We start from the raw sequence: 16,920 nt of genomic DNA, 5'->3' as shown, positions 1-16,920 counted from the left end.
AGGCCTATGTGCTCCAGGATTTAGACAGAAAAACAAGCACTATCACTAGCCCCTCTTACCCATCTGCATTAGGTGGTTCTCTCAACTTTTAGAGCTGGCTATATTTTCTTTCAGAGTACATATCTCCATAGGACTTCATTATATATATTTGTTTATTGTCTGTCTCTCAACTAGGATGTGAACTCTACATTTTAGAAAAGGCAAGTACTATGAATGGCATGTAACAAGTTGTATTTGTTAAATTAATCAATTGTTACTAGATTGTATATACTGTATAAAGTACTTATCCCAGTTCCTGGAAGTAAATCCTTGAAGTTTTAATAAAATGTAATATCTTCCCCTTTGAAATGTAATGCGAAAAAAAAAATCCTGAAACTATCAAGACTTGGACCAGGCACGGTGGCTCATGCCTGTAATCCCAGCACTTTGTGGGGCTGAGGCAGGTGGATCACGAGGTCAGGAGTTTGAGACCAGCCTAACCAACATGGTGAAACTCGTCTCTACTAAAAATACAAAAATTAGCCAGGCATGGTGGCACGTGCCTGCAATCCCAGCTACTCAGGAGGCTGAGGCAGGAGAATCACTTGAACCCGGGAGGCGGAGGTTGCAGTGAGCCAAGATCACGCCACTGCACTCCAGCCTGGGCAACAGAGCGAGACTCCGTCTCAAAAAAAAAAAAAAAAGAATCAAGACTTAGAGAGATGGAGATACGGAATGCCTTTTTCATATTCTGCATGGAAGTTACCCCTGCTTTTTAATTAGAAATCAGCGTCAGTTTCATCCCCTGAACCCCTGAGGGCTGAGATCTTATTGATATTGCTCACTACTCTACGCATTAGTATAGGGCCTAATACACAGCAGTTACATAGCAAATACTTATTGCATAAATGGAGGATATACAAATATACAAATACATTTGCCATCAGGTGTATTATCCATTATTTTATTATTATTATTATTATTTTGAGACAGAGTCTCGCTCTGTCACCCAGGCTGGAGTGCAGTGGCGCGATCTCGGCTCACTGCAACCGCCGCCTCTCGGGTTCAAGTATTATCCATTTTAAACAACAGCATCAATATTAGCAAAAGTTGTGGATGAGAAAAGGCATTTATACTCTTTGCCTATGAGTTGCTGAATTATCCAAGAATTGGTGATATTTACTGTAGGATGGATAAGCTTGTAAGTTGAACCATGAAGCATCAAAAAGAACTATGTAACTTAATTCCCACTGTGATTCAAATGGCATATTAAAAAACAGGCATTTCTGATGAGAACTACGCATTATACACCCAGAGATAACAATATGCTTGTCCCTGGACATGACAACAACGGTGATGACAGCAATATGATTATCTCACCTTTTTTTCTCAACATTGAGGGTAATTTGAAGAATCTTAAGTTTAATATTGACGGAGTCAGCTACACTATGTAACTGCGCTTGCTGACATTACCATATAGTGTGATCTGTAGCCACATAGTTTTGCTCTGATCTCATCACCCTTATTTACTAGTTGTGCAACTTTGGATGATTTAAATAATCTCTTAACTTTTCAGTTCTTTTATTTTTATAAGATAGAAAAATAGTTGTATTTATTACTTCTTTGCTCTTGGGCTACTGTCAATTAATTCATTTAAAGCACTAAGAACATCACTTGGCACCTAATATATACCATCATAATATAATATATAACCATATATAATATGGTTAGTTATTAATCACCTATCATGCCCCAGACTTTGAGCTACATGGATATTGCTGTGGAAAACAAATTACACACACACACACACACACACACACACTCACACACGTGGATGCATGAAGCTAGAATTTTTGACCAATTACCTTGAAACACACATCCAAAACCTTTGAGAATATACTGCAAATTCTGAGTATATTTCCCATATAAGTTGGTAGGAATGCATGGGCTCTGAAGACTCACTGACTGTGCTCAAATCTGTACTTCTCTGCTCATCAGTTTCATGATTTTAATCTTGGGAAAGTCTTGATACCTCCCTGTGATTCAGTTTCCTTATTTTTAATAGTGTTTACCTTATAGAATTATTGAAAAGATTAAATGTGATAGAAATGTTAAAGTCTCAGACATGTATGTATGCCCTGTATCAGAATAATAGAGTTACAAGAGTTTTTAAACAGACCTTAATTTACATGAGTCTGAAATGTTAGTGATTTGTTAATTACTACCAATAAGTTATTATTTTAGCAGCATCCAAATTAGAATCATACATTTTATCTTCTTCCCCCATGCTCCAATGAAATATGATGATTTCAGCTTTTTTTCCTCAACATTGAGGGCAATTTGAAGAATCTTAAGTTTAATATTGACAGGGTCAGTTGCACTTTATAACATTTTTTTCCTGGAGATTTCAGATGTATAGCCTTGGAGCTGTCAACAGCAGCTAAGTTGAGCACAAGATCCAAAAGATATTTCTAAACAACTGTCTTTTGGCCTCATTATGTTATGTTCCACACTGATATGTTGCAACCTAATGTACTACCTGAAATTTTCTTATGATGAAACACTTCATACTAGAAAAAAAAGAAATCATCCACTGGAAATCTGTTACTTAATATAAATGACAGGGTGAGAGGATTTTTGCTTAAAGGAAGTAATTTGAAGATTCTACAGATAAAAACTGCCATAATATCAAAGTTCACTGCATACTGTGCAGTTTGAATTGGAAGTAACTCACAACATGACACAGGGAATAAAATTCGCATCTAACAGCATGAAACTGTATCGTCAAAGCACAGTCATCCTTTTCTAGGTAGCTTTATTATATATATTATGAAAGTTTATCTGTCCTAATTTAAGCTGTGTTGACATAAACGGTCTTCACAGAAAACAAGTTATTTTTCTGCCTTCAGTGATTCCCCTTTACATTTTCTATTTCATTTACTTCTAAGAAGATAGGTGAAAAGTATAAATATAATAACCTTAATAAGTGTCTCACAGATGATTTTTGAAAGAAACCAACAGATTTGTTATACTCAGTGTATTAGTCAGCCTGGGCTGCTATAACAAAATACCAGAGACCGGGTGGCTTAAACAACATACATTTATTTCTCTTTGTTCTATAGGCTGCAAAGTTTATAATCAGGGTCAGAGCCCTTTTCCTGTGTGCAGGCAGCTTCCTTCTTGCTGTGTCCTAACCTAGTGAGAGGAAAGAGAAAGAGAGAGTGACAGAAAGAGAGGGAGAGGGAGGGAGAAAGAGGAAGACAGAGAGAACGCTCTAAACCCTTTTTATAAGGGCACTTACCACCTCATCATAAGGGCTCTGCTTTTATGACTTCATCTAAACCTAAATACCTCCCAAAGACCTCACTTCCTAATACTATCACCCAGGGCCTCAACTTATGAATTTTGGGGGGACACAAACATTCAGTCCATAACACTAAGATTGCAGTAATGTGTTCACGTTATTGCATCAGTTCAAATCATTAACAGTTATTTATATTTAGATAAGATATTTCATCATGTTTCAATGAATATATTTAAACAAACATGTATTAATTAAGCTGTATAATTCCAAGTTGGCAATAGTTCAAAAATTAGAAATATTGTCCTTAAAACTGTCAGTTTGCTAATTGAAACCAATGCTAAGAAAGTCTTACCTTTCGAGATAGCTTTCCTGGAGCTTCCCTACTTTTCTGCAGGTGGAGCTGAATAACAGATTTATCTTTTTGAAACATTCTGTGGCTCCCCAAACAGTGGTCGCTGAAGGAGGAATAAATGAACACAATCATATCCTCCCATAATATTCCCAAATACATGTTTTCCTCTCTGACTTCATTTTATTTTTGGAACTTAGTTTGGTAAAAGCTGAGTGTGTGCGTGTGTGTGCGTGTGTGTGTCTGTGTGTGTGTGTGTGTGAATATATATGCATTATATATTTTTGTGTATAAATGAATAATATGACAGGAAATATAGATATATAGATATAAATGATGAAACATGAAATTATTTTTAGGTGCATTAATAAGTTAGAAAATGATTAAATGATTAGACACCTTTAGAATTATCACAATAAATTTTAACAAATAAGACTTTGCATATTCTAAGTTAGTTTTACCCAGCCATCTCAGAGTTCAAAGCTGATGACAGCATGCTTCTAGGTGGTCTAACTGATGCCATTATGTCTGTGTGGAGACCTTGTCTCAAGAAAGCATTGTGATGTGGTGAAAACGTCACGAGCTTTAGAGACAGATTTACTAGCTCGATGACCTTAGGAAGGCCAATTAAACTAAAAGTATCTGAAACCCAATATTTTCTCTTTTAGAGTTGGAATAGTAATGTCTACATCAAAGGGTTAGCAAGCAGAATAAACAAAAAAATTATGCCTATTTCAGAAATTTCTACTGGCATTATTATATTTCTTTGTCTTCCTTCCTTTCTCTTTCTTTTTTTGCCTATAAATATTTATCAAGCACAAATTAACTGAAGAGCACAATGAATTACTATTTTGCAACATTTTTCTTATAAATACAATTTGATTCTTCTGTGAAATGAAGGGCTTCTACTATATAAGTCCCTTTACAGCTTTAAATTTTGGTATCTCTGGTGACTTTTAGTCGTTGAGAAAAGGATGAGTTATGTTAATGCACATTGTTTAAAGGACCTTAAACATGAAGGATTTCAGGAGGAAAAATGTATATTAGATACTTGTAATCCTTAAGATGATAATCTTACTTATGTGGGAAATTCAGTAAATAGTTGGCATAGCTTGTTGCCAACAATGCCAGACAAATAGACCATTAATCTGTAAAATGAATTAACAAAAATGTATAGAATTATGTAGAATAATTATATAGAATTTACTATACTATATAGTAAATTATTTTTAAATGTTTCTATTTTAACGTTGTTTTTAATACTTAAAAAACTTAGTACCTATCTCCTAGCCAAAATGGTGAATGTTAGTGTGTTCATGACATATGTTCAATGCCTATTGCTATCCCAACTGTTAGTCTAACCTAGATTCTTGTCCCTGGGGTATCCACAGGGCTCTTACACTGTCCCCTGCGTTGTTTTCACAGCCAATCTAGACAAAAGGCATGGCCACTGCTTTTCTTCACTTGTTCTTGGAACTACTGATTTCTCCTTCCTCCTTCCCAAAGGTCTGCTTCAAGGGCCAGCCTCACAATCTATCACATGTAATCAAGTTCCTGTCCTTTCATCTCCCTCTACTCAACCCTTTTTTCCATGCTAACAGCTCTGTTTTCCCATTCCTGCTATGGGAGGTGACTTAAGAATAGTGACCCATCTTGCTTTCAAAGATGCCTTTTCTCTGTATGTCGAAGTCTTGATACTGCACTCTGGACACCAGTGCAATGACTTCAGCCTCATGCATGGCTACTGCGTGCTTACTTAAACTGACTTTCTTTATTTTATCCACCTGTGTGTATACTTCTTCCTAGAATTGCCAGATAATATACTTGATGTCTAGTGTGTTGGTTAATATTGAGTGTCAACTTGATTGGATCGAAGGATGCAAAGCATTGTTACTGGGTGTGTTTGTGAGTGTGTTGCCAAATGAGATTAACATTTGAGTCTGTGGATTGGGCAAGGCAGACTCATCCTTAATCTGGATGGGCACAATCTAAACAGCTGCCAGCATGGCTAGGATAAAAGCAGGCAGAGAAACATGGAAAGACTAGACTGGCTTAGCCTCGCAGCCTACATCTTTCTCCCATGCTGGATGCTTCCTGCTCTCAAACATCAGATTCCAAGTTCTTCAGCTTCGGGACTCTTGGACTTTCATCCACAGACTGAAGGCTGCATTGTCGGCTTCCCTACTTTTGAGGTTTTTGGGACTCGGACTGGCTTTCTTGCTCTTTAGCTTGCAGATGGCCTATTGTGAGATCTCACCTTGTGACAGTGTAAGTCAATACTCCTTAATAAACTCCCCTTTATATATACACATCTGTCCTATTAGTTCTGTCTCTCTAGAGAACCCTGACTAATACATCTAGTATCTATAAATTACAGAGAAACAATGAGTGAATATTTTTAGTATATATTTCATGTAGTATTTGATACATATTTACACTAAAGGTGTGTGTATACATGTATGTACACATATACTGTAGTATTAAAATTTATTTTCACCTGTTTCTTTGTGTATTTTCATGCACACACACACACACACACACCCCTTTATACCATATAGGTGTATATATGTGTGTGTCTCTCTATATAGATAGAGATATATAGATATAGATAGATACATAGATATAATACCTTAATACTGTTTAGGTGTGTGTGTATATGAGTGTATATATATATATATATATATATATATATATATATATACACCTTTCATATAACTACATATAAAATACTACAGGAAACATATACTAAAAATATTTATGACTTTGAAATAAAACTGGATATTCTATATTTTTATTTGCTACATCTGCCAATTTTACTGCTTTCAAAAACTAGGTCTTAGTTCTTTCCTTACCTTTGCTTCATTGTGTATGTCCTCGTGTGTGTGTGTGTGTGTGTGTGTGTCTGTATGTGTGTGTATATGGTGGAATCTGGCACCATAATGATCAGATTTGGGGTAATAACAGATGTTGAAAGAGTCTTTTTCCTCTATGATTTTTTTCAAATTACATTATAGGAATATATTCTCATGGGATACATCCAAATTTTACTCAACTCTACAAAATAAAAGAGATAAGAAAAATTCTTCCATTTCCCTTTTTCTGGAAAAACAATTACGAAGAGCTTATTATACTTTCTTTGAGGGCTGAAATAAATAGGTAACACACATATTTCTGTTATGAATGAGACAATCTTATTTTAGTCATGTCTCTAGCCTATAAATTCCTTTTAATTCATTTTTGAGTCTTTGACTTTTAATCAGAGAAGTCTCAGCTATCCAAGTTATAGTAATGCCTTCTGCTATATTATTTTCGGTTTATATTAACTATATTGTTTCTTTTAGAATTATTTCCTTTCATTTGTTGGGTTTATTTGAGCCATTTTTGAGTCTCTTCTTTCTCTATTTATCTTTAGAGGCTTGACGTTCATAAACATATTTTTACTTTCTGGTGGTCACCTTTTTTAAAGAAAAGGAAACATATCTTAAAGCTTTTCTATTGCAATCTCAATTTAATTACTATGTGACAGATACTCTGAAATAAAATTTAGAGCTTTATATGACTTCAATTCAGTTCTCTCTTAGAACCTTACAACTGCTCAAGTAGAGATCACTTCAAATATTAGCTCCAGATTCTTTTATCACTTACTTGATGAAATATAAAAAGTAGTAGATTAGTTGATTAAAAAAGTTAAAGTTGGGAATTATAAAGAAGATAGATATCTTAAAAATAGTTTATTTTTACACTAAACGTAACTACATAGCCTCTCACTAGCCAAAGTTCTGATATTAGCATCAAGTCTTTGCTATTGGATGAAGGGTCAGTTGATAACAATTTTGTGTCATCTTTCTGATATAAAACAAATCTATAAGTAATTATCTTTAATTGCCTATTGTACTTTCTTAAATGTGGAGCAAATTCTTAGAGTGAAAGAACAACTTGAATGGAAAATCATTTTAGATTTTTATAATCATTTTTCTAGTCTAAGTTGTTTCCTCTACATTGAATTCGGCAACAATAGATTTTAATGGCTCTCCTTTATTAATTATCTTTTAAAAATTTTAACTTCATTTTCATAGAAACACTGACTTTCTTTCTTCACTCATACTTCATCACTCTGTAAATACTTCATTTACTTACCTAAATAAAATAACAATAGAACTGGCATAAAAAGGTTCAGGAATAAACACAACTGACTCTAGGTACATTTACAACTCAACTTACAGAGGCAAAAGTGCGTGGGCATAATATACTTTATAGTAAACTATTATGCTAGAGAAGTAGTTATCAAAATGTTGTCTACAAAACCCTGGAGCTACAAGAGACACTTCCAGGGTGTACAGGCACTTGTAGGAAATAAAAATCAGTTTCACTTAAAAATATCCTTGATAAAATGGTAAAAATTATTAATTTTGTTAAATCTAAATCCTTAAATACATGTGTCTTTAATTTTCTATATGAACATATAGGAAAAACAGTTAAAGCACTTCTGCATACTATAATATAGAAGTTGTCTTCAGGAAAAGCCCTCTTGTAATTGCTTGAGTGGCAAGATAAAGAAGTAACTTTTTTCATGAAACAATTTTATTACATGAGAGAATTACAGGCAAACTGTGGTTATTCAGACAGGTGTTTGGCAGTCAAAAATGAACAAGCTAAGCTTGTCACTTTAAGGAAAACAACTTCAGAAATAAGGATTTTGTAAAATTTATATTTTCCACTATGAGCTTGCTGGCTAACAAATACTTACAGACTTTTCTGGTGAGAAAAATGCTAATATTAAAAAATGAACTTTTTGATATTTCATGGTAAAGTATGGCAACATTTGGAAGATCTGCAGAGTCCAATGAACATATTTGTCTAAATGACAATCCATGATGCTTCAAATCTTGCATGGGTAAAAAAAGGTTATCAATAGGGCAAGACAGACCAATGGACTCCAAGTAGCCTAGTGTGAAAATTATTGATTTTTTAAATATTCCACATCATTGTATCTAAATTTTAAAAGACTATTACTTGTTGATTTTGGTGTAGTATCAAAGAAAGATGTTCACAATTATCTGAAAAGACTACTAAGATATTTATCTTTTCCGCAAACCATATTTGTGTGAGGCCAAATTTTCTTTATATACTTCCACTCAATCATCATAGTGCAACAGACTGAATGGAAGAGCAGTCAATGGTCTTAATTAAACCAGACATTTAAAAGATTTCTAAACACATAACAATGCTACATTCCTCGCAAATTATTTTTGTTTTGCAATATATGGTATTTATAATAAAAATATTTTATGTGTATTTACATGTAATAAGTTTATCATTTTTAATTCAAATAATAAATGCATATTTAAAAAATTCCTCAATTATAATTTCCAACATGGTAAATATTGATAGACAAAGTCCACACAAATTCTTTTTGGGGTACTCAACAATTTGTGAGTTTAAAGGTTTCTGAGACCAAAATGTTTGATAACTACTCTTCTAGAACAAACAATGAATTCTGGGCCTTAATCATTCTGTTTTGTAAAGGAAATAAAGAGTGTTAATACAGCAAGTCAAGCAAGCAGAGATAGATAAAGGAGCCTCTACTAATTTATTTTCTTTTTTTTTTTACTATATTTTAGAGCTTTTTAAGTAATTATGTTAACCATTGATCTATATTCCATAGGGTTTGTTTATTTTGTTGAAGTACATCTTCAAATAATTTTTTAGAGAGATAATTTATGGACATAAAATGTTTTTATTTCTGAGAATGTCTATTTTTACATTGTCCTTGAATGCTGGCTTATTGTTAGTTCCAGAATTCTAGGTCAAATTATTTTCATAATACAATATTGTACTAGAATTGTCAGTTAAGATTAAATCTCTGCTGTTTTTTAAAGGACTTTAGAGTTTCTAATAACCATCACACTTTCTAAGAGCTGTGAACTACTCCTTTTACCACTATAGGTGGCAAGACCACAATTTTGATCAGTTTGTGTTTAATGATATAGAGCTATGCTGTCTAGTATAGCGGTTAGTGAATACAAGCAGCTACTAATCACTTGCAGTGAGGCTACTTTTAATTAAGATATGCTATAAAAGTAAAATACACACTAGATTTTCAAGACTTGTCATATTAAATAATGTGAAACATCTCAATGATTTTCTTTATTTTGATTACATGTTAAAATGATAATATTTGAGGTATATTGAGTTAAAGAAACTGTAGTATTAAAATTTATTTCCATCTGTTTCTTTGCATATTTTCTTAGTGTGGCTAGTAGAAAATTTAAAACTCTTATGTGGCCTACGTGATAAATTTGTTAAATGGTGCTATGTAGAGAAAATGAAAAAGAAAAGAGAGAAAAAGCATTAAATAATAGAAAGAAGGGTGGGAATTTAATAAGTAAGTGCAGTAAAAAATGAATTTTTATTTGAGAGTTCTAGATATCAAAAAGGGTAAGAAGAAAGGTTACCATACCAAGAGAAAGAGAAATGAAAGGCACGGACCATAAGGTGGGTAGTGTGGAGAGAAGGGTTGTGCTCTAAGAAAAGGCCACACTGGGAATTACAATGCTTATAATATGAACACAGGTATTATCCATTTAACGTTGTACACACCAGGTGTTTTTCTCAGTCTGGTAACATTCCAAATATGAGCACTACCTATGTTTTAGTTAATAATCATCTATAAAACTTCAGCTGTTAAATGAACTGAATGTCTGTGATACAATAAAAAGTTTAGGCTTTTTCTTCCCATATCCTGGGAAATCAAACTTTCTGTATATTAATTATTTATTCTCTCTACACATATTTGATTCCATCTATCTGCTAGTTACTATCTTAGGAACTATTATGAGTATACTTGTCATTTAAGAGGAACACTAAGAGGCTGAATTCTTGCACATAATTACCCTTATTTCCTATTCCTAAATAGCTCATGTTATTTTAAAGTATTTCTGAGGCAATATGTTTATATAAAGAGAGATTAATGACCTTAACACCAAAAAGTGATAAGTACTCAAATTTGTCTTATGAGCAAGTAAGCATCCTAAATAACATTCAAACTATGAATATTGATTCTCATTGCCCTAGCCGCTCCTTGTAAACCCACATTTAAAAGCGATGCTCTTTCATTGGAATAAATACTTATGCTTGTTTTATATAATTTGAATTAAGCTAAAATGTTCTTTATTCTTACATGTAAGAAGTAGTCACAGAGGTGTATTGTGAAATATTAAACTCATGTATAGAAAATAAACGATTTCTATTTGATTTTGTAAATATTGAAAACCAGGATTGCTGACAGCTTTTGAAGGTATTTCTTTAAGAAAATTCAGTAACTAAGCTGGACTTAAAATCTTTGGGATAACTAAGTCAGAAATGTAAGGTGAATATAACAAAATATTAAAATAATATTAGTACTATAGTACTGTTCAGAGTATTTTTCAGATAGTTATGTGTATGTGCACACTTGGCACATGTACACACATTTGGTATGTGCCCCTTCAAAATTTCTACAATGTTAAATCTGCCATATCCTTAATTTGAGTAAACTGGTCTTTGCAACTAATAAAATAGCCCTGGATTTTGTGCTCAAAGTGGTATTTGGAGCTGACTCAACATAGATAAAGATCAGTGATACGTTGTTTCACTAAACCAGTGCTTCTTGAGTTTATTGTTATTTTGTCTTCAAGTGAGCTATGAATAGGAAAAGTCAAACTTTATGACTTTTGAAGAGACAAGAATAGGTTCAATCCTAAAACTAGGGCTTTTAGGCGTGAGGTGGTTAGTAGAGGAGGGTCAAGCTTTTGAACAAAAATCCTGTATGGGACATAAATTGATACCAACAGCTAATACTCAAGAGGGATTTGGACCAAGGAGATCTGAAACTTTCTATTCAAATGCCCTATTTTTCTTAAGACTTCCCACAAGCCTATAAAAAGGCAACTATCCCTAATGCCTCCTCACTCAAATATGGTTATTTTTCTTCGTACATATAGTACATATGCATTTCTTAAAATTCAAAAAATGGAACATTCTGCAAAGAAGTTTTTTTTTTAACCTGGAAAAAAGTTTTATAACAACTCTCAAGTTTGCAATGCTCTCCCTACTAAGTTACACAGTCACAAAAGACAAGTAATAACATAACTATATAAATGAAGTTACTAAGAAAGTCAGTAAAAAAAAAAAGATAACAATGGTGAAACTGTAACTTTCTTTCTTTCACAAAAAATATATACTGAGCCCCAAGGAGCTCTTTTTGTGGGGGGTATGGTATGCAAAATTTATAAAATTTAGTAATTATACCAGGAGATCAAATATGCAGACTTCATTCTATCCTAAGGTTTTATTATTGTTTTTTTCCCACAAAATCTCCAGAGGAGAAACATCCTACTACAGACTTTACAAATAAAAAATAAATGAGTAATGTTTTGTCTTATTAAGGTGATTTCAGCTAATTTGAATTAATATGTAATTCAAAAATTCTCTAATTAATCACTTTAAGAAAAACGGAGCATTGGGTCATTTAAACTTTTATTAATTCAAAATTGGGAAGATTTAATAATTCTTAGCTTCAAAAAATAGTGCTTTTGGGTAACAAAAAATAATGTGACAACTGCATTTTGGTATTATACATCTACAATAATATTAAATTACGTACCTACTTTCACATGTAATTTGCCATGTCTTCTTGGAACACTCATGCAACAGCTTCGAGATTCCTTTGACCAAGTTTATTAGTTAATGATGCTTGTGCAATTCAGGTTTTTAAAAAACTTGGGGCTGAAATATGCTGTCATTTTTACAAGTAACTTTTAATCATAATAAACAAAGTTTATTTAGCACAAGGTCTTTCTTTGGGATTTCACTCTCAAGTGAAGGTATATACAGAGTATCTACATATGAGGACATTTGTTCTAGCACAGAATTATTGAATTAAGACCAAATGCAGGTTTGTATGGTGTGCTATTTTTGTGGTCATTAGCTATTTACTGAAGATGTAAACCAAAGTTAATTATAGAATATTAGGTGAAGCACTATGGAGATTAAAAAAGAAATTAAAGTCATTCAAGAAACTCTAATTGAATGATTTATTAACAGAACACACTTTTTTACTGTGTGTGAGATAGCTCAAAGTTATGATATGTTCCTTTCTATCCTCCCACATGGTTCTGTGATTTTATAAGTGGAGGAGTAGAGTTATGTAAAAGAGAAATGCACTTTATCTATTTCTTTGCTCAAAGTAAGTCTTAAAAGTTGGAAGGAATTTTAATATTTGAAGTCTTAGGCTGTAACAAATTTGCTGGAAGTAATCAATTCGTTCAGGTTTGCTAAGTGAAATCCTTAACTTCACTGAGAAGAAAAAAGACTCTTCTTCCCCAGCAATATATACAATGCGGTTTTACTGCTAATGAATGTAATCTATTACTTAAAACTGTATATATTATGACTTAGCCTTTTTCTCACTGGTAATTAATAGTTTTATTTTTACTCTGAGTACAAGGCTATTTCAATTTACAATCAAATGTTTAATGAACAAATTAATATAAATTGGGCCGGGCAAGGTAGCTCACGCCTGTAATTCCAGCATTTTGGGAGGCTGGGGCGGGTGGATCACTAGAGGTCAGGCATTTGAGACCAGCCTGGCCAACATGGTGAAACCTCATCTCTACTAAAAATACAAAAATTAGCTGGGCGTGGTGGCATGCACATGTTGTCCCAGCTAATCAGGAGGCAGAGGCAGGAGAATTGCTTGAATCCAGGAGGCAGAGGTTGCAGTGAGACGAGATTGTGCCACTGCACTCCAGCCTGGGTGACAGAGTGAAGACTCCATCTCAAAAAAAAAAGAACAAATTAATATAAATTGTCATGAGATTAGTTAGAACTTTTCTAAAAAATAGAAGTTTTTTGAAAAGGATTATTTTAGAATTTTAATTAAAAGTATTTAATTTTGTAAAACTATTTTTGTACTCTAATAAAAGGAATGCATCGTCTCTACTAGGAGAGTCCCAGAGAGAAAAACAAGACTCTCAAGTAGATAGGAAGATCATTCTAATCAATGTGGGTGATTGAAAAAAGAGGTAAATACCACCTTCTTAATTTGATTTTAAAATATATAACTACTTCCAAGTAAAATTTTTAATTACTGTAGAATTTCTTTTTTTTTAAGAATATGTTTTCAGCACTCAATTCTAACATTCCTTGACAACCGTAAATTAAATAATAAAAAAATTGTTTCATTTAAATCAAACATATAAAATTTGACCATCCTGTAAGCAATTGGCCCAAACAGAATTTTTAAAAAAGACTAGTATTTACTCAGGAGGCATTTCTGGTTTACTACTGACAATGCAATGATTATTCAGCAAAAGCTTTTAAGTACAGTAAATTTTATTGTTTTACATAGAAGCTAATAAGAATTATTTTTAAGTTAAATTAGACAGAAAGACTTAGAGTAAGATTTTTGAGATAAGAAATTACTTAGGCTGGGCGTGGCAGCTCACGCCTGTAATCCCAGCGCTTTGAGAGGCCAAGGTGGGATGATCACTGGAGATGAGGAGTGAACCTGACCAACATGGTGAAGACCTGTCTCCACTAAAAATTCGAAATTAGATAGGCGTGGTGGTGCGTGCCTGTAATCCCAGCTACTCTGGAGGCTGAGGCAGGAGAATTGGTTATAACTTGGGAGGCTGAGGTTGCGGTGCAGATCATGCCACTGCACTTCAGCCTGGGTGACAGAGTGAGACTGTGTCAGAAAGAAAGAAAGAAAGAAATAGAGAGAGAGAGAAAGAGAGAAAGGAAAGAAAGGAAAGAGAAAGAAAGAAAGGAGGGAGGGAGGGAGGGAAGGAAGGAAGGAGGAAGGAAGGAGAGAGAAAGAAAGAAGGAAAGAAAAGAGAAAGAAAGAAAAAGAAAGAAGAAAGAGAGAGAAAGAGAGAGAAAGAGAGAGAAAGAAGGAAAGAGAAAGAAGGAAAGAAAAAGAAAGAAAAAGAAAGAAAGAAAGAGAAAGAAAGAAAGAAAAAGAAATTACTTAAATCACATAGGTTAGGCCCATCTACCACAGCCTACTGCATCTGTGTGTACCACTGGGGGGTCTGAGGACAGCCCTGCTCTGGTTTGCACTACCCCTCCACCCTGTGCCCAAGCCTAATGTCTGGGACCCTGGGAATCACCCTGCCTCGTCTGCCACCCAGCCATGCATGTGCACCAACAGGAAGCCTGATAAAAGACTTAGCCTGCCTGCCACATAGCACCCAAACATATCCGTGGGGCTGGGAATCACTGCATCCTGCCCATCACAGCTTGTACTCCTAAGTACCACTGGGGACCCTGAGGACAGTTCTGCCCTATCTAGTGCTACACCTCTAGTGCCCAACTACACTGCCCAGGTCCCTGGGAATCATGCCACCCTGTCTATGCCTGAACCACACCAGCAAAACATCAGATGGCCTGACAAAAGACCCACCAGGACCCAAGCATGCCAGGTGGGGAACTGGGGATTGAGCTGCTCTGCCTGCTGCTACTGGTGCACATGAACACCATCAGGGAGCTGCAAAACAGGCCCAAAATGCCTGTCATCAGTGCCCAAGCACCTCATCCAGAGTCCTGAGGATCGCCCTGCCCACCCATAACATTCTACTCCTGTGAACACCATCATAGAGCCTGAGGACAAGCCTGAATTGCATGGCACCACCACCACTGCTGGAACCCATTCACACAAGCCACTAGGGGACTTAGGGATTGGCTTGCCCACCTTGTCACTGCCACTGCTAGCACCAGTGTGAGCCTCCTGGGAGCCTGAGTGTTGCTTCTTCTCTGCTACTTTCATCGTTGATTGTAGGCGCACTGCCAGGGGCCCCAAAACCTGCCTATCCACTTGGCCCCCTGCTGCCACTGCTGGCACCCAAGGAAGTCACCTGGGAGCCCAAGCATCAGTTCATCTGAACCTGCTAAATCCAGTGCCCACATAGGCTACCCAGGAACCCAAAGACAGCCATGGTTGGTCCACCACTACCACACTGGAAGCTGAGGTTTAATTCACCCAGTATCCTTGTCCCTAGCAAAGCCTCACCACTGCCTGAACTAACAACTGTAGCTTAAGCCACTGAGGAAATTACAGAAATCATTGATGCTGATTACAGCTAAAGGAATCACAAGAAATCACTGCTGTATTCGCCTAGAAAGAATGCTGAAGTTGTGTACCCACGCACACTATAGATGTATCTGTAGGAAAAAGTCTTCCTCTATGAAAGCCTATCCAAAAAAATTGGAAGAAGTGACTATTACACTAATAGCATACATATTTTGTGTAAAGACATAAGAAATAAAAAAGCAAAGAAATATGAATCTTCAAGAGAACACAAAACTCTCCAGCCACCAATTTCATTCCAAAGAAAAGAAAATATATGAGATAACTTTTTAAAATAATGATATGAAAAAAACTCAGTGAGATACAAGAGAACACAAGCAAACAGCACAAAAAATCATAAAAACAATTCAGGATCTAAATAAGAGAGTAAAAAAAGAGACACAAATAATAAAAAAGGAACAAACAAAAATTCTGGAACAAAAGAATTCAATTAATGAAATAAGAAATATAACAAAGAGCTTTAACAATAGCCTAGATCAAGCAGAGAGAATTTCAGAACTTCATAATAGGTCTTTTGAAATAACCCAGTCAGACAAAAAAAAAAGTAAAACAATATTTTTAAAATAAAGAAAGCCTATGTGACATATGGGACACCATAAAGCAACCAAATATTCACATTTTGGGTGTTCCATAAAGAGTGGAGATGGGCAAAGGCATAGCAGACCTATATAATAAAACAATAGCTGAAAACTTCCCAAGTTTTGCTAGGGATTCAGAAATCTATATATAGGAAGTTCAAAAATCCCCAAATAGATTCAACCCAAAAAGGTCTTTTCCATTGCACATTGTAGCCAAACTGTCAAAAGCCAAAGACAAAGAGTATTATAAAAAGAGCAAGGGAAAAGCATTGAGTCACATGGAAGGAAATCGCCATCAGCCTAACAGCAAATTTATCAGCAGAAACTTTACAGGCCATGTAAGAATGAGATGATATAGTCAAAATGCTCAAAGAAAGAAAAAAAGAAACCACTCTCAACCAAGAATACTCTACACAGCTAAGTTATACTTGCCAAATGAAGGAGATATAAAGTTGTTCCTTGGAAAGCAAAAACTGAGAGAATTCATCACCACTAGACCAGACTTACAAGAAATGCTTAAGGAAAGCCTACATCTGGAAGTGAAAAAACAATATCTATCATCATGAAAGCACATGAAAGT

General features: G+C 34.7%; 1 protein-coding gene across 1 annotated transcript in view; it reads right to left on the bottom strand.

The window, feature by feature from the left end:
- The window catches only part of PIK3C2G (phosphatidylinositol-4-phosphate 3-kinase catalytic subunit type 2 gamma), a 364,289-nt gene that overhangs the window by 328,597 nt on the left and 18,772 nt on the right, over window positions 1–16,920 (bottom strand). Inside the window, exon 5 of the mRNA XM_019039448.4 lies at window positions 3,636–3,738. Within this exon, the coding sequence (XP_018894993.2) occupies window positions 3,636–3,738 (103 nt within the window). The remainder of the gene's footprint in view (window positions 1–3,635; window positions 3,739–16,920) is intronic.

Source organism: Gorilla gorilla, chromosome 10 (assembly GCF_029281585.2).
Source record: "Gorilla gorilla gorilla isolate KB3781 chromosome 10, NHGRI_mGorGor1-v2.1_pri, whole genome shotgun sequence".
In the NCBI taxonomy this organism is placed as follows: Eukaryota; Metazoa; Chordata; class Mammalia; order Primates; family Hominidae; genus Gorilla; species Gorilla gorilla.
Note: the sequence above shows the minus strand (reverse complement) of the source record. Positions and strands in the feature narration are given on the sequence as shown.